The sequence below is a fragment of the Alosa pseudoharengus genome, unplaced genomic scaffold (genome assembly GCF_046254945.1).
Source record: "Alosa pseudoharengus isolate Yale_2024_CS ecotype anadromous, Long Island Sound unplaced genomic scaffold, YU_APseudo_1.1 YU_APseudo_1.1_scf_20, whole genome shotgun sequence".
NCBI lineage: Eukaryota > Metazoa > Chordata > Actinopteri > Clupeiformes > Clupeidae > Alosa > Alosa pseudoharengus.
In genome coordinates this window covers 8,124,427-8,150,588 of record NW_027468664.1, presented here as the reverse complement: position 1 = coordinate 8,150,588, position 26,162 = coordinate 8,124,427, and the positions used below count along the sequence as shown (strand labels likewise).

At 41.5% G+C, this 26,162-nt stretch overlaps 1 protein-coding gene across 1 annotated transcript in view; it reads left to right on the top strand.

Moving 5' to 3' along the window:
- The first annotated feature begins 4,691 nt into the window (after positions 1-4,691).
- LOC143136020 (anoctamin-4-like) overlaps positions 4,692-26,162 on the top strand; it is a 39,313-nt gene continuing 17,842 nt past the window's right edge. The window contains exons 1-5 of the mRNA XM_076296447.1: positions 4,692-5,050; positions 8,797-8,874; positions 10,448-10,672; positions 24,414-24,596; positions 25,989-26,128. Coding sequence (XP_076152562.1) covers positions 4,807-5,050; positions 8,797-8,874; positions 10,448-10,672; positions 24,414-24,596; positions 25,989-26,128 — 870 coding nt within the window. The 5' untranslated portion in view covers positions 4,692-4,806. The remainder of the gene's footprint in view (positions 5,051-8,796; positions 8,875-10,447; positions 10,673-24,413; positions 24,597-25,988; positions 26,129-26,162) is intronic.

Sequence of the window (26,162 nt, the reverse complement as noted above, 5' to 3'; positions counted from 1 at the left end):
ACAATCAGCTCTAAAACTGAAAATAGGCCTACAGCATCTCTTATTTCTGAAAGTGCAAATTACATAGAAAAATTAAGCAAGACCTTCAACATCTGTGTTTAGTTGTATATGGAAGGGTCTACAATTTGCCTCAATATTTTTTTTATTGTGTGTAAAGTAATAATCTAGCCAACTAATTGTGAAAATATCACACTATTTTGACTTTTTTTTTAAAACGAAATTGCTCCTTTCATTTCATAAACAGACTACAACTAGAAGTCACGTGACTTTGCCCTTTGACGTTAACTCACCGTAGCATGGTTTGTTTATTAGCCTGGTTAGCGTTGTCACTTTATTTTACTGTCTATGCACTTAACACTACCAGAACCTCATGTGAGAAGTTACAAGTTACCCCAACATAAAGGCAATTACCACGCGATTTACATAGCTTTCTGTCATTACGAAATCATTTAATTTAAGCCATAGGTTTTGGCCCTATTTGTATGTGTGTCCAAAGGCTGCTGAAGCGCAGGGGAAGTTTTTTCCCCTCGTTTCAGTGATTGGTAGCCTACATCATCTGGGTGATGGCTTCGAGTAGCATTTTTTCCACTCACATACCCAACAACTGCTGAACAACGCCGACAAACAGTTTCATCTTATCCACCACTCTTTCGCCTGTACTAACGTTACTGTAACTGAAGTTTTCAAACTTGCGCTCTTAAAGAGACCAGCGGATCCTCTAACTCTTGTGGGTCTAACGTTAGTGCTGCTAATGACTGACGGACTCGACCGACGACCTGAAAAAAAAAAACATAGGCGCCAATCAGAGCTAAGGCGAGGCTACAGATTAGCATTAGGTGTCGCTATAGAACTCCCGTAACTCTCGCTACTTAACAGTAATTGCGCATGACATTAATTAATCCGCACACGAGTTTTATGTATTTTTATACCATGTATTCTCCGTGTAAATTCATGCACCGAACCGTGACGCCCGTACCGTTTCGGTTCAATACGAATACATGAACCGTTACACCCCTAGCGCACACACACACACCCGTCCCCGCCCACCTCCGTCCTCCCTTCAAGTCATCCTCAAATTCAATTGGTCTTGATCTTGAAAACGCTAAAATCATTAGAAGTAAGCTTAAATATAGGTTAAAATACTAAAATACGGTTAAACCGCACATTCCGACTTACCTTCAAATCAGACGATGGTCGAAAAATGAAATATTTGAACTATTAAATGTTGAAAGATAAGCCAGAAAATCGTTTGCGAGTCACTTTTCCAAAGTCAAAAGCCAGCAATTGATAGAATGTTTGTTTTGTTTCCATGCAAAGTAGAATTCAAGGCACGTCATCTTGATTAGTATTCGGCAGAGCCATATAGATAGACCTTAGGCCTATTAGTGATTAATAATAATAATAATAATAATAATAATAATAATAATAATCTTTATTTATATAGCACTTTTCAAAACAAAGTTACAAAGTGCTGTACAATATCAGCATAAATGAAAATGCAAATAAGACATAATAATATAACAATCAAATAATATATACTAATTCAATTAGAACTTAACATAAATTTGAAAAAGGAAAATAAACTTACACTGAAATAAAACTTACTGAAATAAAACCTGACACTGAAATAAAACTTTAAAGGTCATTTGTAACTTTCAGCAGTGCTGTCTCAGTGCTATGATACTTTCGGAAACCAGATTGTAGCTTTTCAAAAAGATTATTATTTTCCAGTGCAGAGACAAGCTGCTTGGACACTAATCTTTCAAGAATCTTTGATACAAATGGTAACTTGGAAATAGGTCTGTAGTTTTGAGGTAGAGATGGATCAAGCCCTGATTTCTTTAGCAATCTTGATAGCCTATCTTATGTGCTGTGTTTAAGCAGGCCGTGAACAAAGGGTTAACTTATAGCCTACAGGTAGAAAAAAGAAAAATGGTGATAATATAATGTTAGCTAAATTAGTTTGCCTGCTAGTTAGCTTATCAGTAGGTTATACAGTCTCTAAATGGGAATTTATGTGATCTATTTACCAGTGCAATAGCTAGGCTACTTCTGTCTAAATAATAGGCCTATTTACCTCTCCTTATTCAGTGTAAACTTGGAAAAAGATCAACCGGGCCTTTCACACGGTCAGTTCTTGCAGTTCATTACCGAGTAAAAAAAGAAAACAGCTGGCAACGTTAAAAACAGCTGTTCAGGTGGGCTCATATAATTGGAACTGTATATGAAATGTTGCGCTGAGCTTATTAAAATGGCGCCCTGTCAGGCTCAGAGCGTACTTCATGCCTATGACGTAACTAATCTATCTTGCTCCGCTCTAGAATCTTTGATTTAAAGTCTATTCATTCCAGGTATTCGGTTTTAGATTTTAGAACCTACATCACCCAGATAGAATTTTCAGGAGGGACAGTGCCAGAGCTCTAGAGAGAGACTGGACAGCGCCATCTGTCATTCAGAATGCATAATTTTAGCAACGAGAAGCCCCAAACGGCTTTACAGCAGGTTAACACCACAGCCTATGGTTAAAACCTATTTTATACAGTCTATGGTGAAAATAGACCCTACAGTTCGGCAGTAGGCTAATTAATTCTGCAGTCTCAAAACTGCACAATTACACAGTTCTGTCTCGAGAGACCAATCAAAACAACATGCACTGGATAAGAACTATGTAGGCCAGCGGTTCCCAAACTTTTCCCCCGCGCACCACCACCTATACACCCTTCGGACCCCACCATCCGACACATAAAAACGTAACGCATTCTATTAATGCATTCCAGGCATCATGTTTAATTAATTAGCCACCCTACATAATAACAAATAACAAAATTAAAATGTGCAACTGGTCTGTGAGCTCTCGCACTAAAAAACAGTGTGGAGAACAACATTATGAAACACAAAGAAAAAAACATAGGCTTAAGATTTTCAAAAAAAATTGACACCTTTCTGACATTGCCCTTTTTATCTCGTGTACCACATAAGCTCGCGTACTACCGGTGGTACGTAGGCCTACCACAGTTTGGGAATCCCTAGGCTACTGAGGAGCCCAGGCTGATCCGTATGGAACTGGTGAAGTGCATTAGGCCTAGGCTAAGGTCTAGTATAGGCTAGTGAACTTTTGAGAATACAGGAGGCTAGCCTATATTACTGTCAGAACAACAATAATTGACATTTCTATTAAGTGAATTTATATTGTACACACACACTAGGCTACACCAAATGTTTGATGTAGCCTATATGTTACTCATAGTAGGCTAGTCCTACAGGTCAGTGTAATCAACCACAAGAGCAAAGAAAACCTTTGTGCTTTCGCTTTCTTCCGCAACTTGACCACTAAGTTTTTGTTTTCTGCTGAAGGGGAAAAGTGCTTTGGAGATTCGCTGCATGGCGTTTTCAGAGAAAGCCTAGTTCTGCGTCCCGCGGGGCTCAGTTTGGTGTGTAAATATGGAGCGGGCCGGAGAGGATCTCTCTGTTTGAATTATGGCCTGACACTTCTGGGCCAACTCCCCTGGGCCCCCAGGGCCTTCCTCAACAGAACAACACTCTCTACCGGGGAACTTTTCATCACAGACACCGAACCGGAAAAGACCCGGGACAGGTGAAGCCTTATGTAAAGGTTTGTGGGGGGTTTTCGCGCTTGTCAGAAGCAGCATGAATGATGTGTCGAATGCATTTATGTATTTAACACATTATGTGTTGAGTGACATCCAGAGTTAAATGGATGGTAAGTCAATTAGCAGCAATTTGACCATGAAGACAGGTGTGGTTGTTACAGATAGCTTAGTCAAAGTGACAATGGAATTGACCGTGGAATTGGTCATGTCTCTTCATTAGATCAATTGCTTCATTAGACCAACCGCATTTTGTACTGGGAATAAATAGCCTACACTTCATCAACTCATCAATACATGCATGTCAGATAGCCTATGCCATGGACATGGGTGAATGCTTTTATTGACTGCTGACTGTAATAGTAAAATATGTAAGCATATGGACTCCTATCTTAGAAAAATATGTAAGCATATTTTACTATATAGCAAATATGTTACATAGCAAATATGTTTATTTTCAAATTGTAATAAAACAAGGCACACCCCTATAGACCCAATGGTTCCCATTCTGGCGTCTCATCAGAAAGGATAGGGCAGCGCATCTGATGAATAATCACTAATGTCCTTATTCACCCCATTGGCTCATTTAGTCAGTGGCTGGTCCTCGTGGAGGCTAAGTGTTTTACCATCTACATAAGAGCACGGACACCATTAAACTAGTCATCACTATCTGCAGCCCCATTTGAGCTAATGACACAATCTGAATGGCTGATGCGGCTCTTCCATGTCATTAAATGGACATGGCACTATAGGCTATGAGGGTCTGTGGGCAGTCCTGCACATTAATCACCCAGTTCTATGATTTGACATATGCAGCGCAGCATCTACATTTTCTGTATGTCATCACATAGCATTTAAAAAGTCATTGGATGTGCAAGGAAAGGGACAGTCAAAGATTTGAGATCATGCACTTATTATATAACCCTAAAACTAGGCAATGTCTTACACCTGAGCCACGTGAAGGGACACCACGTTGTTCGAAAACCTCTCCTCTCCTAAGTCAGGGTTGCAGATGGGAGGTGTCCCGCGTGAGCAACCGTAGCGAGGAGCACCTTTTGGCCCATCTAAACTATACGACCATGACCGATGATGATAATCATGATCTTGATTATATTTTTTACATGACTTTTCAGGCGCTAGAAATCTGAATGGGTGCTTGGGTGTCCAGGACTCCTATCTTAGAAAAACGGCTTGTTTTATGAGGATGGTGGAGCATGATTGCTCTCGGACAGATGTACAACTGATCCTGCAGCGTTGCCCGACCATGAGGATTCAGCCGGGAATGTGCAGTGGAACATCGGAGCACTGCTGTAAAGTGCGCGAGCTAGACTCGGCTGCAGATACGGATGAGAATGTATCCCTAGAAATACACGATGAATCGACTCGGGTGTGCCCCGAAACCCCAAAGCACAGGACACGGTTATCCTCTGGTTCAACTCAAGGTAGTGTAATCAACTTTACGCTTGGCAACTTTATCAGATGGATTCTCTTGGGTTATAAAAAAAAAGTTGACATGAGTTATAGCCTACTTTATAGTCTAACGGAAAACTAACACGAAAATGTGGTCATAGGGCGTATGTGTCGTTTATGGTTTGTCAGTAGAACATAATATGATTTTAAAACGAACGCTGGCTATTCGAGGTGAGCTTTAGTGAGGGGATAACGCCTCTGCGGAAACCTGTTTTGGGGCGCGGTTCGGTAGGGTCTGTCTGGATTGTCGTGGAAGTCTTAAGTTGTCAATTGTTATTGATGGGATAGCCTAACTTAATACAACAGCCACCCACATGCCTAATGAGGGGTTGCCTCTGAAAATAAAATGTTCTGATAAACTGCAAATGATGCAAATACACATAGCCTACAGGACAGAATGTGTTCCTGATTAGGCTATTATGCTTAATGAATTCAGCAGACTAATTAATGAACAGAGGGTAACCTGCATTGCACAGACTCGCACATGTTCTGTTCTGCATTTGTTTACTGTAATTTATATGCCATGTAAACATGAGTAGGAGGGTGTTTCGAAGTACCAGGATAATCAATATTTCAGCTTTCTACTTGTTTCTACAACTAGCCCTGTCAGTCTCCATATACAGTATGTCTTACATAGGCCTACAGGATTGTGTGTGTGTGTTGTGTGTGTGTGTGTGTATGTGTGAATGACTTAAGCAAAGGGAGGAGCAGAAATATTTTCCTGTCACTTCATAACCCCCTCTCAAACTCTTTTATATTGTGGGCAAAGTGCCTGCCCATATACAGAGAATATTGCTTTTCTTTGACCTACCAAGTGCCAGACAGACTGAGAGACCAATACGTCTAGAGCCTTTCATTAGTCAATAAAGGCCACTAGACCATAAGGTATGAGGAAGATAGCATCCCACTCAGGTTACACAGAGGGACACGGTTCCCTCTACATGTGCCAAGTGGATCCCAATAGGCGTATGTCAGTTTAAAGCAAAGATCTTGGAGCGGAGTGCTCTACATGTGCCAAGTAATAGGCGTATGTCAGTTTAAAGCAAAGATCTTGGAGCGGAGCGCTCTACATGTGCCAAGTGGGTCCCAATAGGCGTATGTCAGTTTAAAACAAAGATCTTGGAGCGGAGCGCTCTACATGTGCCAAGTGGATCCCAATAGGCGTATGTCAGTTTAAAGCAAAGATCTTGGAGCGGAGCGCTATACATGTGCCAAGTGGATCCCAATAGGCGTATGTCAGTTTAAAGCAAAGATCTTGGAGCGGAGCGCTCTACATGTGCCAAGTGGATCCCAATATGTCAGTTTAAAGCAAAGATCTTGGAGCAGAGCGCTCTACATGTGCCAAGTGGGTCCCAATAGGCGTATGTCAGACCTTGGAGCGGAGCGCTCTACATGTGCCAAGTGGGTCCCAATTGGCGTATGTCAGTTTAAAGCAAAGAATAGGCGTATGTCAGTTTAAAGCAAAGATCTTGGAGCGGTTCCCTCTACATGTGCCAAGTGGGTCCCAATAGGCGTATGTCAGTTTAAAGCAAAGATCTTGGAGCGGAGCGCACTACATGTGCCAAGTGGGTCCCAATAGGCGTATGTCAGTTTAAAGCAAAGATCTTGGAGCGGATCGCTCTAGAATCTTTGGTTTAAAGTGTTAATGAGATCACTGAATGCAATACTTTTCATAACACCTCTACAGGATGTCATATCTTGGCTGTATTGCATCAATCAAAATTGGTAATGACATAGAGTGTTGTAATGATCAAGCCACATGTCAGCAGTTTTTGAAAGACTCATGCAGTCAGAGAGTCAATGTGGACCTTATGCGGTTCTGATGTTTTTTGGGTCACAGATAATATTTGATTTGTGTTACATAGAAAAAATCAGACCCATTTTATATTTGAAAACCTCTGACAGTCTCCTGCTGTTCAGTGCATTATTTAAAAATGAACTAGTGCTGGGCGGTATACCGGTTCACACCTTATACCGGTGTATATTTTCGTTATGATATGAATTTTTAATATACCGACATACCGGTGTATTTGATTACACAATGTTTGGAATGCTGCGCCGCGCGACTGTTTCAGACAGGACTTTCTTCAAACACACGCATGGTGCCAATGCAAGGCATAGTGAGGGTAAACACAAAACACCTTAAGTTTTTCCCCTGAAGTATGACCCTTAAGGCTTAATTTCTCCATAGGTGGGGGGTTTATTTAAGGGTGTTGCACAGAATACCTTAAATTGTTTCTTTAGTTAAGAACGTTAAGGGATAGTCATTGAAAGGGATTTACCGTCACGAAAATTCTATTGAGATTGTTTAACAGCTGTAACTAGCTGGCTAGTAGGTGATGTTAGCAACCCACCGAACACAGTGAAGTTTAATGTTCTTATCATTCATCTTACCTTAAGAATATTCGCTGAAATTATCCAGGTAGCAAGTAAAGCATGTTATAGACATGCACTGAGCAATACTAGCTGGCTAGTTAGAAATGATCCTGACTGTCATCAGTGAACCAAAACGAACTTTGTTAATGTTTTGCCTAGCGAACCGAACCGAAGCTCATGGCAGGCTAACAAACAAGACATCCACATCCACATGAAGTTAACGTTAGCCTACCACTAACGTCATGTAAGCCACACAATAACAATAAGGCATGTTTCTGATAGGCCTATTTGACAGAGTAAGCATAGCAGAGAGGTTTTATTTTAAATTGTATAATTTTCAAAAAAGTATAAATATTGCAAGTTGCACTACTTTTTGTATTTGTTTTATACAAAATGTTTGTGAAATTTGCACATTAAAAGTTCTGTATTTTGACTGCAATTGTCTTTGCATTCTGATTAGATTCTTCATTAGAATCATGAGTGGCTCTTTGTAAACAGCATCATTTTCTGGGGCCATGCAAAACTGCATTACCACTAGTCAGTGTGGAGTTATTCTACATCATGACAGTAAAATAGACCATCCTTACTCAATGTACTGCAGCAATTCCTCTCCCAACTTGTAGAAAATGCTGTGAACATCTGATTATGTATGGGGAAAAAATACCGTCATATACCGTGAAACCGTAAGAATTTTGAAAAATACCGTGATATACATTTTTGGTCATACCGCCCAGCACTAAAATGAACCAGAAACTGTTTTTATCCAGCGAACAGAGAACAGTGATGATCACATCTGCCAAAAAGAACCATTGTTCTGTCAACGACAAACTTAAAGAGAAGACACAACTATAACCTGATACATTTGTTTTTACCATTCACTTAAACAAAGAAAAAGTTACAGTAGAGAAGTCTTCTGTCATGTTTTGAACTGCTCAGTACTCAGAGAGAATGGTCATTTTGTACACAGTTTGCAACTGCCTCAATTCCCATTCATAGATGTTGAAGTGGAACATGAGAACCATCTCTTTGCCCTGTCAAAATGTCAGTCTGATTCCCGCTGTGACCTATCTGGCTCTTCTGAAGGGAACCAAGAGTAAATCCAAGGGATTGTTAAAACCCTTAAAGGTGTAGGTTTTTGAACATTCTAAGTTCCGCAACAATTGAAGGTTCTAAAATTCTATGTTGAATTCAATGAACCCAGATATTCTTTAGAATGTTAATTTCCCAACATTCCCGTCACACCGGTGTGACGGTACTCCTTTAAGGGTTAAATATCTTGGCGACGTCTCCTGTCTGTCACCGGCCTGGGAAAAAAAGAGAACAGTGTGTTTGTCTCCTACAGACCGTGAGCCAAGCTGCGGCAGCTATAATGTATCCACGGGAACAAGCTACTACAGTTGTGTCAGCCAGATAACCATTGGTGAGTATGATTCAGAGAAACATACTGTCCATGCTGTTTTGTCTCTGATATAATAGTAAGAAACATGCTGTCCATGCTGTATTGTCTCTGATATAATAGTTAGTTTTGGCACAAAAGGCCACATGCATGCTAACAGTGAGTGGCAAAAGCATTGGAGATTCTGACTTATTTGGTGTGAGCTCATTCACAAGCGATCTGAGCTCCTTTAAGAGAGGTGGGCGAAAGTGTGAGTATGTAATGAATGGAAGGGTGGTGGTGAACAGACCAGACCAACTCAATTTAAAATGTACTCGGCTGATTAATGCTTGATTTAAGGTTTACCCAACCCTAACTTCCTAAAAGTGATTGGTGATTAATGTCCCCACTTACACATGTTGTAGTCTGTAGAAACCTATCTGTCATGTACTTTGAAGTTTAATTTGAAAGGCCAGAATAATAATTGCACATCTGTATCATAATTGGTCACATTATTCATTACTGAGGCACAGACTTGACAGTCAACCACAGTGCACTATGCGCTCAAATGGAAAAGCTAGAGCACAGTCAGATTTAGGTACCGGCTGAATGCAGATGCATTCTGGATTCTGATTAAAGCCAATCCTTGTACTCAGCAGAGATCGATCTATTTTAAGATATACAGCAGGTTCCTTAAAATGTTCCCCCTGCTTTGAGTAGAGGGAAGGGGGGATCAATGGGCTTTCACAATGCTGGGGCTTCTAAAGGAATCAATGCCCTCACTGGCGTAATGATTAAAAAGGCATGTCTGTGGTTTAGAGTAGTTTTCTCAGCAGTGGGTAAGTAAGGTCAACATGGAGCTATTATTCTGTTTGAGCGCAGGAAGAAAGAAAAAGAGAAATTAAGTTTCTAATGAGCTGGCCGGACTGGTTGTTAAGTCCTGTGAGCTGTTCTTTAAAAGTACTGACTTGTGTGGACGTGACCCTGGTGTGGACGTGACCCTGGTGTGGAGAGCATCGCAAGCGGCAGCAGGGCGGACAATGCGGCCTCTCGCTCCTCAGAGAGCTTTCTGGGCAGTTTTTTTTTTTTTTGATGACTCCACCAGGGATATTGCTGATAGTCCAATAGACCATGTGGATCATTTTTAAAAGGTGGTTCTAAAACAGACATGCAAGTGCACAGCAGATGTGATGCATGCCAGTTCAATTGGGCAACATGAGCCAATTAGGTCAAAAGAGAGAAAAGAGAGTTAATACTGCAATGCATATTGGGAAGATATGGTCCACACAGCATACACCATCCGATCAGGCAGTGAGAAGACAGTTCTCTGTAGCCTCCTTGCTTCATACAACTGAATTAAAATGGAACAGTCTTGTTGCCCTTAATCCAATCGGTTACAGTGGTGTTCGTCTGTGGAGATTTCATTTTCATCTCAAGCAATTTGTGTCTGAGGCTTCGTCCTTACAAAGGAATTTCTTCGGCTGGCGATTAGAAATATGTCTTTATTACATCACAATTCTCTCGTAATCGCTTGCATTACACCCAAGAGCCGAGAGACAATCACTGGATGTGAAGGGAGTCTTGAGCCATATTTCTCACCTCCCTCTCCCCCCTGCAGGATTTGACCCGGAGGGCCAGGTGGCCATCGGCATCTCCCACTGGAAGAGGCCATACCCGCTGATGTGCCAGGCCTTGCCCAGCCCGGATGGGGTGCAGTCGGAGGCGGCGGCGTTCCCTGGCCTGATGGAGCACGCGGAGCCGGCGTCCTGCCCTGCGTCGCTCTCCATCACCCCACTGCCCTCCCCCTGCAGCAGCCAGGACACCATCAGCGACAGCAGCTCCAGTAATTACACACTTCCTGTTTACCACAGAGATAGAAAAGCTATTACATTGGCCTGATGTGACATGTTGTTTATGAAACCCCGTTATGTGACTGCCCTGAACTACTATCACACTGCATTTGTCCATTTTACTCTAGTCACTCACCTCCAACTTTCCGAACAGTAAAAGTTATTGGCTGGATAAAATATCTAAATCAAGTCCATTAAAGTTACTGTGATAACTACTATGATTGTTTACGTCAACTGGGTTTACACTATTACAGTTATCATGTAAAAAGTTGCTTTGTCTTTGAAAATTCTCTTTGGGCCATTCTCAGAATTTTAAATCAGTAACTGTCTATGATGAGAATATGGTCTTGGCATATTGTGCAAAAACTCTTGGAGCATTGTTAACGGAATGTTCCAGAGCAAAACCAACCTAGGGTCTATTTCCAAAAGCTAACAGGTTCAAACAGTTGTGATGTTCTCTACAGACAAATAGAAGTATTATAAACATTGTAAGTGTTTCGAAAGGTTATAAAAATGTTATTTTCCAAAGGGTGTGTTTTTTAGCCTACTTTCGCTGTCTTCCTGTTGTTGCCATCTTGAAGGAAAGGCCTAATAAGTCGATTAACGAATGCAGCGCAAACCACAGTCAATGGAGTAGCCGTACATCTGCATTTAAACAAATGCATGAATTCTTAGCTGTTTGTGACAATATAGACTAGTATCGATATATCGATAGTATCGAGACCCAAACAACAGGAGTGGAATACCTGGAGTATCATTCCCAAAGCCTGAGTAAGATAGACCATCATGCCTCTGTGTCTGATGCTGTACTTGACATTTGATTTGAGTGCTAGAACCTACATTCAAAGGTGATGAGCACGTACATTAAAAACACTTAGAGGTTTAGGGGCTGCAGCCACCAACAGAAGCTTCAATAAATACACACTTCCTGTTTAGCTCCCAGAGCAGCTGCAGGCACATTGTCCTCTGAGATTGTCTATTGTTCATTGTTACAGTGAGAAAGCCTGTTGCACTTTTGCATAATGCTTAACAGGGTATCTCAGTTCAGCTCCTGCAGCACTGTCAAACTGCATTTGTCCATTTGTCCAAACTATATTTGTCGCCTCCAACTTACCAGAAGGGTTTTTTGGCCGGATAACTCAGTTGGTCAGGAGTCAAATAATTCCTGGAGACAAGAGATACTCTTTTCTGATTGGCTGATAGGGGGGCTATTAATCCTGATCCATATTAAGTAGGTCTGATTATATGTGTTTGATACAGTGATTGTTTCTGTTGATTAGATTTACATTATTAGAGGAATCATATCAATAATTGCTCTGCAAATGGAAGTAGTCTTTGGGGTGTTTCTAGTCTTTGGGTTTTCTTGTATTGTGGGATATAGAGAGATAGCTATTACTCTTGCTGCATTGTGTAACATGGCAAACACTGCTGTAATGTCTTATAGCATTGTTAAAAAGTTTCAGTCAGTCAGACAAGAGTTCAGTGGTGTGGGTAGCAGAAAGACTCTGACGTTTGATTGCAGGGGTGGAGTAGGAGCTGCACTGTAATCTCCCTGAGGAATCAGGAAGATGGACAGTCATCCCTGTTTCTGATGCTGTGCTTGACATTTGAGAGGGTGGTACAGTAGAGGACCTACAACCAAACCTGATCAAAGGAAATATGTACATGAAATATACCCAAGCCCCACGCAAGCCCAATTTCTCAGTAGTTGAACACACACACACACACACACACACACACACACACACACACACACACACAGAGGTGTAAAGGCTTCAGAAAGTAAAAGTGTTTTTTGTTCCAACCATTCACTTAATCAGCTGATTCTAGGTCAGGTACAGTAGATCAACTGTGTTAAGTGCACAGATAGAACCAATACATGGCATGACTTTTACTTTCTGAAGCCGGACTTTTACATCTCTGCACACACAGAAATGAGGAGATGCCACCCATAACAATGATCCATGCAACCAGTTAATATTAAGTAACAGAGACTCCTTAGCCCTCCCCTCTTGACCAAGGCCATGTTTGTGCTGTTCCCCCCCCTGGGGTCAGCATCATCATGCACCCTACAACAAACATATTTCTCACTATGTGGAATTTTCCATAGAGGGAGGCTTCAGGGACAAATGAGGTGTCTCAATACTACTCAAAAAAGTACCATATTCTCACAGCACATATGCAGTTAAACTAAAACATTTCAAAACATTATGATGAGAAACTTATCATACTTTGTTATATCTATTACAGTCATATGAAAAAGTTTGGACACCCATGCTGAAGTTGACTAAAAAGAGGAATAAAAAGTTGGAATTGGATCTTTTGGAAATTGATCTCAATGCTTTAATTTTCAAACAATGAGTAAAAATTCAACATTTAAGGACACCAATTTCTTTGTGAATGAATAATGTATCGTAAATAAATAAATGTTCTTCCTAAAAATACAGGGGGCATAAGTAAGGACACCTCTATGGGATTTTTTTTTTTTAATTAAGGCATTAAGATCAGTTTCTAAAAGATTACATTAGATTAGATTCAACTTTATTGTCATTGTGCAGAGTACAATTACAGAGACAACGAAATGCAGTTTGTGTCTATCCAGAAGTGCAAAAAAGCAGAAAAGTGCAATGTGATATACAAAGTAGGTGGTGCATAGACAGGACAAAAGATATACTGTACTGTAGTGCAGTGTAGACAGTAGTATACAGTTTTCAGAAGGTGGTTTAGAGTAGTATACATTAAATATACAGTAAGTATGTGCAGTGTATTAGCAGTAACCTTATAAGAGCAGAATAAATATGGCTATGTAATATGAACAATGTATGAACAACATGTACAGATATGTGCAATGTAGTGGCAGTACCATTATAGTAGTAGTAAGAACAGTATAGATATATGCAATGTATTAACAGAATATATTACAGAAAATAAATATGGATATTTAGGGCCCTATCATGACATTCTAAAGTGCATCGTCACTCGTCAAAAGTCTATTCAAATTTAGTAGGATGTCCAGTTCACATTGGGAGGGGTTTCGTTCTCAAAAGTGGAGCGCATGGCGTAACAAGGTGTTCCTAGGTCTTTTAATCAGTCATATGGGTGTGTTTGGGGCGTAACATCATTTTAAACCAATGAGAATGACATCTGTCATTCCCTTTAACGGCGCAACGCGCGATATGTCAAATAAATGCATCGGTATTTTGGCATTCAACGGCGCATTTGAAGGAGGCTGCTTGCGAGACCGTATGGAATAGTCATTCTTAAACCATGCTTTACTAAAACTTAGCATAGCCTTCACGCATTTGCACTCGTCTATTATTTGAACTCATTGGCAAAGTGAAACTAACTTCACCAAGGAGTCAGTCAATGACAAGACATTTATATGCAGTTACTTTCACTATTGGCTGACAATGGGTTACCATCGAAAACATAGGCTGGAAAAAGCAACACTTACCCTAATGTTGCTCAAATGACTGAGTAAAACAACATTTATCCTGCAGAGGAGTTGCTTATATCTCGTGACAGTGCGTCTTCAGCTGTGCTCCATACGTGTCCCTCGCCTCTCCCCTAATCACTTTTAACCGTCATTACCAATTTGCAAATGATGGTGAATAACTACTCATCATGAGATGTACAGTATTTCGTAATATCTTTATTCTAATTATGTTTCCCATTGTAATCGTGCAATTTGTAATGCTTTGCATGGACGAGCGCTGGTGTGCGTTCATGAATGATAGAAGGATGGTGCGTGCACCTGCCAATATGACTGTTGACATGCGCTCTTAAAATAGCATATGAACAACTCGCCATTGACTTCTGACCAGGTTTAGGTGGTGTATGATAGCGATTTTTAGACAAAGCGCCAGGTCCCTCCCTAGATTGTTAATTGCCACACCCCTGGGCGCAATGCTTAAAAAATAAAGGTGCAAAATAACGAATTCAACTTCGCGCCGGTGAATAACGAACTTTACGCCATGCGCTGGTGACCCAAAATACAGCCCGTAGTATGAACCATATTAACAGATATGTACAGTAGACTATGTACAGCTATGGGCAGTGTGGTAACAGTACCATTGTAGTGCAGAAACAGTAACATTATAATAGTATTAAGAATAAGTGTGCAGGATGAAGAGCAGTAGAATATGGCTATGTATAAGTGTAATTACGGTATACATTTGTAAATAAATAGACACTATGGGTGGGATAGGGTAGTGCAGTTGTGGAGGGGTGCTGGGGGATGTCCACCTCCTTGTTGTCCCTGTCAAGGCTGCCATGGTCGTGGACACCTCAACAGGCACAGGCAAGGAGGCATCAGGCGGGGCGGGGCGGTTGGTGATGGGGGCTTAGTTCGTTGGATGTATAAGTATATAAGTATATATACTTTTTTGATCCCGTGAGGGAAATTTGGTCTCTGCATTTAACCCAATCGGTGAATTAGTGAAACACACTCAGCACACAGTGAACACAGTGAGGTGAAGCACACACTAATCCCGGCGCAGTGAGCTGCCTGCTTCAACGTCGGCGCTCGGGGAGCAGTGAGGGGTTAGGTGCCCAGATGTCACCGGGATGCAGAGCTAGAGTTTAGTAGGGTGACAGCCGCAGGAAAGAAGCTTCCTCTGAACCTGCTGGTTCGGGTGCGGAAAGACCTGTAACGCCTCCCGGAGGGGAGTGGAGTGAACAGTCTGTGGTTGGAGTGAGAACAGTCTTTGATGATGCTGCGCGCCTTACGCAAGCATCGCTTGCCCTGGATGGCCTCGTTGGATGGGAGTGAGGAACCGGTGATGCGTTGGGCAGTTTCCACCACCCTTTGCAGTGCTTTCCGGTCATGGGCAGAGCAGTTGCCATACCGAACTGTGACACAGTTGGTGAGGATGCTCCCGATGGTGCAGCGGTAGAAGTTCACCAGGATCTGAGGAGACAGATGGACCTTCTTTAGTCTCCTCAGATGATTTTTTATTCCTCTTATTAGTCAACTTCAGCATTGGTGTCCAAACTTTTTTATATGACTATACACAATTATACCACACTACAATGGTGATGGAAGGATTAAGCATGGTAGTTGAGATGTTCCTATATAATACTTTGGTAACACTTTATAATAACTACACACAATTCATCATTTATTAAGCCTTTGTTACTTATTAGTTAATGGTTTGTTCATCATTAGTAATTTATTGTTCATACATAATTTATCATCAGTAAAGCATTTGTTCACACAGTTATAAATGGTTTGTTCATAGTAAATAAGCCTATATCTAAAATATGTTTATACATTATTGTTGATGCTTAATAAACGATGCAATAATATGTTTTTGATGAAGTAATATTTCCATTATTTAACAGTTGTTACATACACATTCACTAATGATTAGTTAGGGTGAGGATACATATTTTATAAATCACTTCCTAATACTATAATTCATGATTAACTCAGGAGTTACAAGTGGTTAGTTAATTATATTTTGTGAGCTCATCTAAAGTGAGGATGTTTTATGCCTTGCAACACATTTACAAATTAGTTATAAAGTTTACATTTGCATTTATTCATTTCGCAGACACTTTCACCCAAAGCGACTTACACATGTCAAGGAAATTAAAGGGCAAGGCCACATTGGTATATGCCGGGGTTTGAACCCCCAACTTTATGGGGTACTGCATGTTAACCCGGCTCCATATCCACTACACTACCTCTGTCCAGTGGTAATACAACAGTCAATTCAAAATATAATGCGTGTTTACTATGAACAAACCATTTTTAACTGTGTGTAAACATGATTTACAGATGAGAATTAATGTAGGAATAATGCTTTACAAACAAAGAATACAGCATTTAATAATAGTTTACAGATGTTTAATACTACATGCTTAACAGTGTGTAGTAGAAGAAAACAGAAACTCTTGCCTATCTGTAGCTGTAGCCAAGGTAGTGTAGTGGATAAGGTGCTGGACTGGCATGCAGTAGCCTGAGAAGTTGGGGGTTTGATTCCCGGCTTTCACTGTTGTGTCAATGACCTTCAATTTAATTGACATTTGTACGTTGCTTTTCTGCTAAATGAATTAGTGTGAATGTAATCCTTACAACTCATTTGAAAATGTGTTGCAAGGCATATAAAGTCCTCACTTTAGATAAGCTCACAAAATATCATTAACTAACCACTTGTAACTCCTCAGTTAATCATGAATTATAGTATTAGGAAGTGGTTTATAAAATATGAATCCTCACCCTAATTAATCATTAGTGCATGTGTATGTAACAACAAAATAATGGAAATATTACTTAATCAACAAAATAGTATTGCATAATTTATTAAGTATTAACAATAATTTCTAAATATATTTTAGATATAGGCTTATTTACTATGAACAAACCATTTATAACTGTGTGTACAAATACTTTATTTATGAGAATTAACATAGGAGCAATGCTTTACAAATGATGAACAAAGCATTTTGTAATAGTTTGCAACTGGTTTATAATGGGAAAATTATTTCATTTATAAGCGGTTGTTTCATTATTAAGTATAAATCATGTACTTACAAACATATTTTTGGATAGGCTTATTTACTATGAACAAACCATTTATAACTGTGTGAACAAATGCTTTACTGATGATAAATTATGTATGAACAAGAAATTACTAATGATGAACAAACTAATTAACTAATAAGTAACAAAGGCTTAACAAATGATGAATTGTGTGTAGTTATTATAAAGTGTTACCAATACTTTTGTTAAAAAGTTAGGGACCCACACATGTAAAAGAACACATTGAAAGTGCTGAAACAGAACAAAAATGAGCAAAATATTGTGTAGTGCAGTGGAGGTTTTCCCTGCACATTTGTTGTGAATGTTACATTACATTTCCATCTTGTGAGGAAGAGAAAATGTACAATATGTAGAATTATAGTAAAGATAATTGAATTTGGATGTTATTTCGAGCGAGAAAGTATTGTGAAAAATCAGTCATGGGCCTCTGAGTTCAAGATGGAGACAGAGTTTGCTCGTTTGATTTAACGTCACGCCACTGTGGGACACATATTCTGTGCCCTTGGAGTGCCATCATGCATTTCCGTAGTTTAACGCCAGCAGCTGTCCTCTATAAAACACCAACACTTCCACAGATGGAGAGCCACAAAACCTTCCATCGTAAACCATTTAGAACATCATTACAGACAGCGTCGGTCGCAAATGACTGCTTCCACTTTTTAATCACTTGTTTTCATTTGCACTGTAGCTTAAAGTCAACAATCAGGCAAAGGCAGCAAGATTTTCACATGTAACATTTAACATTATGCTAATATCTTGAAAATATTATCTCAAATCAAGCACCACTGAGCTGACTGCCTACATGAAAGAGAATATGATAGAGAATATCGTTATGAGACATTATGTGACGTTATATGTTGTTATGAGTGTATTAATATTAATATTAATGTTAATATTGTATGTAGTGTTGTAGTATTAATATATTGTATGCATTGTAGTGTATGTATGCGTGTGTGTGTGTGTGTGTGTGTGTGCGTGCGTACGTGCGTGCGTGCGTGCGTGCGTGCGTGCGTGCGTGCGTGCGTGCGTGTGTGTGTGTGCCTGTGCAGGCACACACACACACACACACACACACGCATACATACACTTGTGTTCTTTTCATACATACACTTGTGTTCATTTCATGGGAAAGCAGTACCTGTCCGTGTGGCCAACAGCATTACTAACACAGCCAGCCACGCTCTGATTGGCTGCTAACCCACTCTCATCCCCCTCTTATTGGCTGTCGAGGGTGACTGATCAAAAATTCCCATCATCTCACAGCTCCCCCTCGCTTTCCACCTCTGCTCACTGCCTGGATTCTTCCTCTTGTTCTTCTTTTTCCTCTCTATGCTGTCTTTTTTTCTTTTCCTCCTCAAAAGAATAGATTTTTTCTTTGATTTCATCAAGTGAGCATCAGTTGCTAGAGAGGAGAACTGAGTGTGCTGCTGCTGCTGATGCTGATGCTGCTGCCTCGATCTCTGCGTGTGATTGGCTTTAAGAGTGTGTGCATGTGTGTGGGAGCTGGCGAGAGGTAAACACAAGGACCTCTGCAGGAGTTCTCTGTCCCGTTACGCCGCCGAAGGCACGCACACACACACGCGCACACACACACACACACACACACACACACACACACAGAGGGGCTGACAGGGACAGGACTTTCGGCTCTGTCAGCTTTCTCCATGTAGCTGCTCTCTCTCTCTCTCTCTCTCTCTCTCTCTCTCTGTCTGTCTGTCTCTCTGATGGGTACCCATCTGGTGGGGGTTTCCCCCACGCTCCTGCACACTCCGGGGATCTGAAGCTGCTTCCTCACAGGCGCTCGGTAAGTCCAGCCTCTCGCCTCAACACTAGCTCTGCTGCTCTCATTTCTAGCCTCCGCTTGTTTTTGCTGCAGTGCTCTCTCTTTCTCCTCTCCCCCCCCCCCTCTCTCTCTCTCTCCCTGTACCTCTCTGTCACTCACTCACTCACTCATCCTCTCATACTACAACCTACATAATCCCCCCCTCCTCTCTTCACTCGCTCTTTCTCTGTGATCTTGCAGTTCCCTAGCCACACAAACATTTGACCTTCTCTCTCTCTCTCTGTCTCTCTGTCTCTCTCTCTCTCTCTCTCTCTCTCTGTCTCTCTCTCTCTCTCTCTCTCTCTCCTGTCTTTTCTCTCTGTCTCCTCTTTATCATATCGCTATCGCTCTCTGCATGTCTGCGGGCCATGGTAGTAAATGAGTGTCTACTTCTTGTAGTGCTGTTCAATTATGCATCACTCCCTGAAGGAGAAGTGGGTCATGACTTGAGGGAGCGTGTGTGTGTGAGTGCCCCGTATGTGCGAACGAACACGTGTGTGTGTGTGTGTGTGTGTGAGACTGGAAGAGAGAGTGAGAGATGGTGTGTGTGGCATACTTCAGTGCTCGTAGGGATATAATGTATATTGCATTTCTCAATTTTGCTATGGGAGTGTGTATGGAAGTGTGTTGATATGTAAACATGTGCCTGATATGCCATAATATGTATTTGTGTAATTGTTAGTGTATGTGTGTGTGTGTGTGTGAGAGAGAGAGAGAGAGAGAGAGAGAGAGAGAGACCCAGATGCCAGGCATGAAATTGTCATTGTGAGGTGTCCTAGGGTGTGCTGGTTGCCTGTGCTTGGCCGGTGGCCTGGAACTAAGGCATCTTCAGATGGCCATATTGTTTTGCCCCCCCCCCCCCCCCCCCTCCTGTCATTCTCTTGCCCTATCCACACCAGTTCCCGAGCCCTTCTAGCGCTGACATCATACAGCAGCGCACAGCTGCGGCAAGGGAGCTGAACTCCAGAGAATTGTCTTTAAAAGTCTCAGCCCGCAGTCAGGACTCTAAAGGGCTCCGGCTCGCAAGCTTTTAGTGTCGTTTATGAGAGCAGAAAATAGCCATGACTTTGCACTCACTGCAGAGCACGCTGTCAGGTTGACCCAAGTGTGGGGGAAATGAGAGTGTGAATGTATTTCAGAGCCATGTACAGTATGCCTGTTAATCGCTCTATTAAACTATGTGTGTGTGTGTGTGTGTGTGTGTGGGTGTGTGTGTATGTGTGTGTGTGTGTGTGTGTGTGTGTGTGATTACAAGGGCACTGCACTGAGTTGTTCTATTGCTCTCAAGTTAATTAGTGCTTCAAAAGGAACACAACCCATATAGAGTTATGGTGAGGCACATTACAAATGCAAAAAGGAAGGACCTCATATAGCGAGCACCCTACTCAAAAACTCAAACCATCTCCTTGCAACAGATCTAAAAAGCTGCAGTTGGATCAAAGGCATATATGTATGTATGTCTCAGTGGATACTGCATCTATGCTGTTGCAATTCTATGTCAGAATTGGCAATATGGTTCATATCATCTATAGCAATCCAGCTTTGTACAACGTTGTGGAAAATTGCCTTAGAGAACTGTTACAGTTCAATGACAGCTGAAACACAGACAGTAATGTCAAAAGAGCTTCCTGACTAGCTTACATTTCAGATTGAGCCAGATCAGGTGTTTGATTATGATATCTGATGACCTATGGTTACACCTCGTTGCTCGGCGGTAATGGAATTTTCTCAGCTAGTCAGGCTTTGTTGTAAGCAAAATTATGGAAGTACACCAGAGTCCAAGAGCGACTCCAGTGCCCCTCAGCTGCTCAGAGCTTTTTTATAACACAAGTGCATGTTTGTTTGTTTGTTTGTTTGTTTTTTTAATGTAAATAAGCAACAACAAAAGTGCAATGTCCTTTTAACGGTGTGTTTTAATGTGGGCCGGCTGCAGTCTCCTGGATGGGTTTCCTGTATGTTGGTCTTTCTTTCAAGTGCTACACCGGACCAAGGCTGTGGAGAAGGCACTGAAGAGGAAAAAGAGTAGGAGGAAGGGGCTTATTGTTAGTATGAGTGCACTTGACATTCGACTATACAGACAGGCTGTTATTCTCTTATCACAGCTGGAAACACTCTTTTGGAGTCTGGCTTCCCATGCAGAAAACCGCCTGCCTTCAGATACCAGTTATAATTTAAGCAGATGTTGTATTCAACAGAGATGGACTATTAAAAACCTTTGGAACAGTTCATATCATTTGCATGTGCATAGTTGACAGGAACTGCAGTCCTCTTTTCAGAAGTACTTGGCTTTCTCAGTGTTTATGTTCCAGCGTTAAGTGCTCGCAATTTTATGCAATTATCTGTTATTCTGTGTGTTGATACAGTAGGTCTTCGCCATGAAACATAAACAATGTTGTGAGTGCTCTTGGTAAAATATTGACTCTCAGTTGCAATATTTTTGGTTTCTGTTATAATAATAGATGGACCTACTTCATGGAGCCTGAATCCCATGTTGTTGTTTTTTTTTTTTTTTACCTGAACTGAACCATTGTTGAGCGTAGATGTAATGCAGGATTATTGCCATTGCTGAGCATAAGGCTAAGGCTAATGTTTACTTAGATCCATGCATATCTGTAAATCAACTCAAAAGCATCATGAGCAATATGAAGAAAAATCTCATGAAAACTGTCACCCACATTGAGGCTGACTGCAAAAGGCTGGAATGTGTTAAACATAACGAGGAGTAAAACTTGGAACAGTACTGATCTTGCCTAGTGGCACTGAAGACTGCCAGAAATACACAGCTTGAATCAGAATCCTATTATATATTATTAAGACTAAAGCCTTCTTTTACATTCGTAAGTAATGATAGATATCCATTAATGAATTCCAGTAGTGAGATAAGTTGCAATATGTAGAAATTAACATATCTTTTTAGGAAAAATACAGAACTTGGTGTGGAAAATGCACATATATATATATATATATATATATATATATATATATACAGTACACACAAGAGCTGTGTTACTGACATCCCCCAAATGGTTCTGCTATATCCACCCACACAGAGTACATGTAGGGGGATGTATAGTTCAACGCTGAGGGACTTTTACTCTCTCAGTTGTTGAATGTATGTTTTCTTATGCTTTTACTCATTTTTAATTCAAAAGCACAGACATTTTGAATGAATGTATGAGTATTGAACCCTCCTGAGTACAGGCAGTAGTGATGTTCATAATGGGTTTGCATGAGAAACGTATAGAGGCATGTCTGTAATGTCGGTTCATCTTGTGTAATAGGTATGTGCTTTCGATGATCAAATCAGTTGTTTCTCCCCATGTTTTGACATGGACTAAACCTGTATAGTTTTAAATGCGGCTGTGGTTGAGTTAATCAAGTTACATTTCACACATTTCCGGCACACATTTCCTGCTTGCGTTGAACAAGCATGCCAATTAACTCCTCTAAGCGCTCTGTAACCAGCTGCTGATGTTGCTAAGATGCATCTCTCTCTCGTCTTGTCAGGACTCATCTCAATCAAACGTCCACAGCAAAAGGAGTTTTTGTGTTCTACCCACAGACTCCCTATCCATCATGTTTAATGTGATATAGAATCTCACACAGGAGCAATAAAATCAATATGTTCATCTCCTCAGAGTCATGTGGAGAGGCTGATAGTTAGATGGCGCTGTACTTGGCAAGTAATTGTAGCTTTTTAAAAGCAGCTGAAAGCAGTCTTTTTAGTGGTTTGTGTTCCTGTACTATTGCTTTTCATTCCTCTGTGAAACGATGACAGCGTGAACCTGAGATGCATGTGAATTGCCCTTTAAAGCACCCAGAGAACAGCTCCCACTCTATTTCTTTTGCATAGTTTGTAAAATTTCTGCATCTGTAAAGAAATATTTCAACTTGACAATTAACTGTGTGAAATTCAAAGCAGTCTAACAAACAGCATGAAACGGATAGTTTAACATTGATATTTTTTGTGTAGCGCCTTAGAATACAGCACAGGTGTATTTCTATATTTATTTGCATTCTTCCTGTGAATGGAAGTCATATCCTTGTTTTGTTAGTGCCTAGCTATATCATTATGGTAGAGGAACATCTTCAGGTTTAACCCTACCAACTTATTAATGAGCTATTTTATCATGATAAAGACATCCCTCACGTTCATGGACTCTTCCTTAATGACATTATTGACGGTCCATCAGAATGAAAAATTTTTCCTAATAAGGTCTCAAAGGATAAAGACAGACAACTCTGTGGTGACATTTCCATGTACTGTACCATGCCCTCTGGTAGCTGCACACCCATATCCATATCCATAATCTCATACAGCACACAAGCTTAGTGGGAACCCTAGCAGTGTCCAGTTCACCACAACAGGTCGAGGTGCATGGACAGAAGAGACTGTAGCAGGAAGTCTGGACGCGTGACTTTCATCTCCTCAGGAGTGGGTGTCAGCCACCTCAGGTGCAGAGTGCTGAAGTGGTATATTATGGGCTGTTTTCCTCCCTGTCACCTGTAATCAGAGCCCTTTTCGCACAACCGTTTTAGATGAGTCAATAAAGGCCCCATGGGTACTGCCCAAGCCGCTCGAAACCCGCGCGGTGATTCAGGACGAGCTAAAGCCAAATAGAAGAGAAGTGAGGAAGGGAATGGGGGGGGGGTGCAAAACTATATTAAAAACCTGCCGGCGTTATGGAAAACTGGCTATCAGTCTTGCGCCAGCTGACAGATCCCATTGTTGTTTTATTAGCGGCGGTGGGGAGCTGCTCGGAGGACAGTGGCGGAAGGGGCCATCAGCGAGGAGTTATCCCTCTGGGACGAACGCATCGTTCAGCACAACAGAATGCTGAGTCGCCTGTCCCGCTCATGACCTTCCTCAGCCGCCCCGAGCGCCACAGATCACAGCCTCGCAGACCGGAGGGCCCTCTCTGAGCAGGGCAGACGACTTCAGAACAGAGACTGTCTGTGCTCGTCTCAGAGAGATTTCAAAAGGGTTCTGACCTTGTAAGGCCATTTAAACACAAAAGAACATGTTATCTTGTGTTTGGGTTGACCTAATATCAGTAATACCCTGATAATAACTCTCAATTTACACTTTTGTCTCGCTGGGAGGGATAATAAAAAAGGCATCGCTGAGCTTGAGTTTGATTCATTCAGATGAGACGGTGAAGTGAAGTCGGTGTCCAATCAATGGCTCCCAAATCAAGTAAATCAATCAGCTGGAGAGCTGAGTCAAAAACGGAGGCGTGCAAATCACCACACTCCTTCCTGACCAGGTTTCCCCTCCTCAGCAGCTTCCAGGCTCTGGGATCGCTGACCGACCGATTGACCCCTTCTCCACCCCCCCCACCCCCCACCTCTCTGCTGTCAACAGGTGCGAGTCCCTCTCTTCATGGAGCTGAGCCCCACTGGCACAACCTCCGCAGCAGAAGCGTGTTGCGCCCCCTGGCCCGGCCCCAGCCCCAGAGCCCCCCCCTCGGGACGGCCATAAGCATGGAGGAGTCCTCGTCCGGGATGCCCGACTCCAGCAGCACCCTGGATATGACTCCCCAACACGGTGAGCTCTCCCGGCAGCTTTGGTGCCACCTGCACCTTGTGTCCTCTTGTAGATGTCAGTGTTTGGGATTCTCACAGTTGGAGTGCCTGTGTCTTAGGTCATAGGTCATAGCATGTAGCTCACCCATTGCGGAAAGAGCAGTTAAATGTAATTTAACAAATGGAGAGAGTTTTACAGTAATTTCCTGTGTATTAGCCGCATTGTGTATAAACCGCAGGGCAGTGTTTTATGCAAGTTAAAAAAAGCAAAACCATATTAATACCATATTAACTGCCCCCGTGTATTAACCTCATAGCTGAAGAAATTTTGCAAAATCAATGTATAAACCTCGGCTAATAGCTCGGGAAATTGTTAACATGATCCTAATCCAAGCCTTTGTTTACAAACGGTTCCTCACCTGTGCATTTATGCCTAGTTTGAATATGCCTGTTCAACATGCCGCTGTTGTGATTGGAGCTCATGCACAAACAATGCAGCTTCATGAACACATTGTTTGGATTGCATTGGATTGCAACTCCTACTCGAGATCTGATAAGAGTGTGACTCAGAGTGGCATTGGAATCACATTGAGTGTAGGCCCTCCTGTGAGATGTAAATGGGCTGATCTTTAAGTTACATAGAAACAAAGGCTAATCATCATGGATTTGGGCCTGCCTTTTGCTGTTTATTGAGGAGGGAAAATCTGGCCCTAGCATTTGTCTAACAGAAGGGTTTTTTCCTAGCCAGCAGGGAGAATTAGCGTTCATGCTGTCTCTGCTGCATGCAGGCCAGCTCCTCATTTGCATTTCACATACTGGGAGGACAAATATTTGTTCAGTAGCACTGAAGGAATTAAATATGAATGAATAGAAGCATACCATGAAGGGTGTAATTGCACAGCAAATGAAGCAAAGTTTTGAGTTTTCAGATTGCCATACTCACAGAGCACAATTGAAATTTTTGAAAATTGCATTGCTCTTAGCCAGAAGGTTAAAAGCTATGTGTTCTGCTTGTACATTCAGCCTAGTTCTCATTAAGCTGCAGGTCAGATTTCTACACAGACAAATTTGAACTTGAACAGTTGAACTTTTGAACAGTTTTACAAATGAACTTTTTATAACAAACTCATTGCTACCAAGGTCCTTGAAGGGTACACACTGCTTAAAATTGCTTACCAGAAGGACTTGCAGATGAAAAGAAGCAAGGACCCACCCTAGACCCATCACTCAAAACTAACCTTCAAGTGCACAAAAACACTATCTGCTTGCCAAATGGATTCCAGGGTATTTTGCCAAATGACTGTTCAATGTAATACTCTTTATAGATTTTTAAGGGTTATGTGAGCAGGTTGAAAGGACATTTCCCTGAAAGAGTATGGTTTTCGATTACTGCTGAAATCTGATCTATCCGTAGTGGCGGTGAAGGATGCCAAGGCTCTCCTGGAGGAGAGCGACGGCTCAGGGGACCCCCTCAAAGATGACGACTCGCTGCTCAACCCTGGAACCCACAGCAGCATTCTAGATGAGCCCAGCTCTCAGGATCTCGCCTCAGAGGTACACCACACTGGGCATCTTCCACGGCCACACA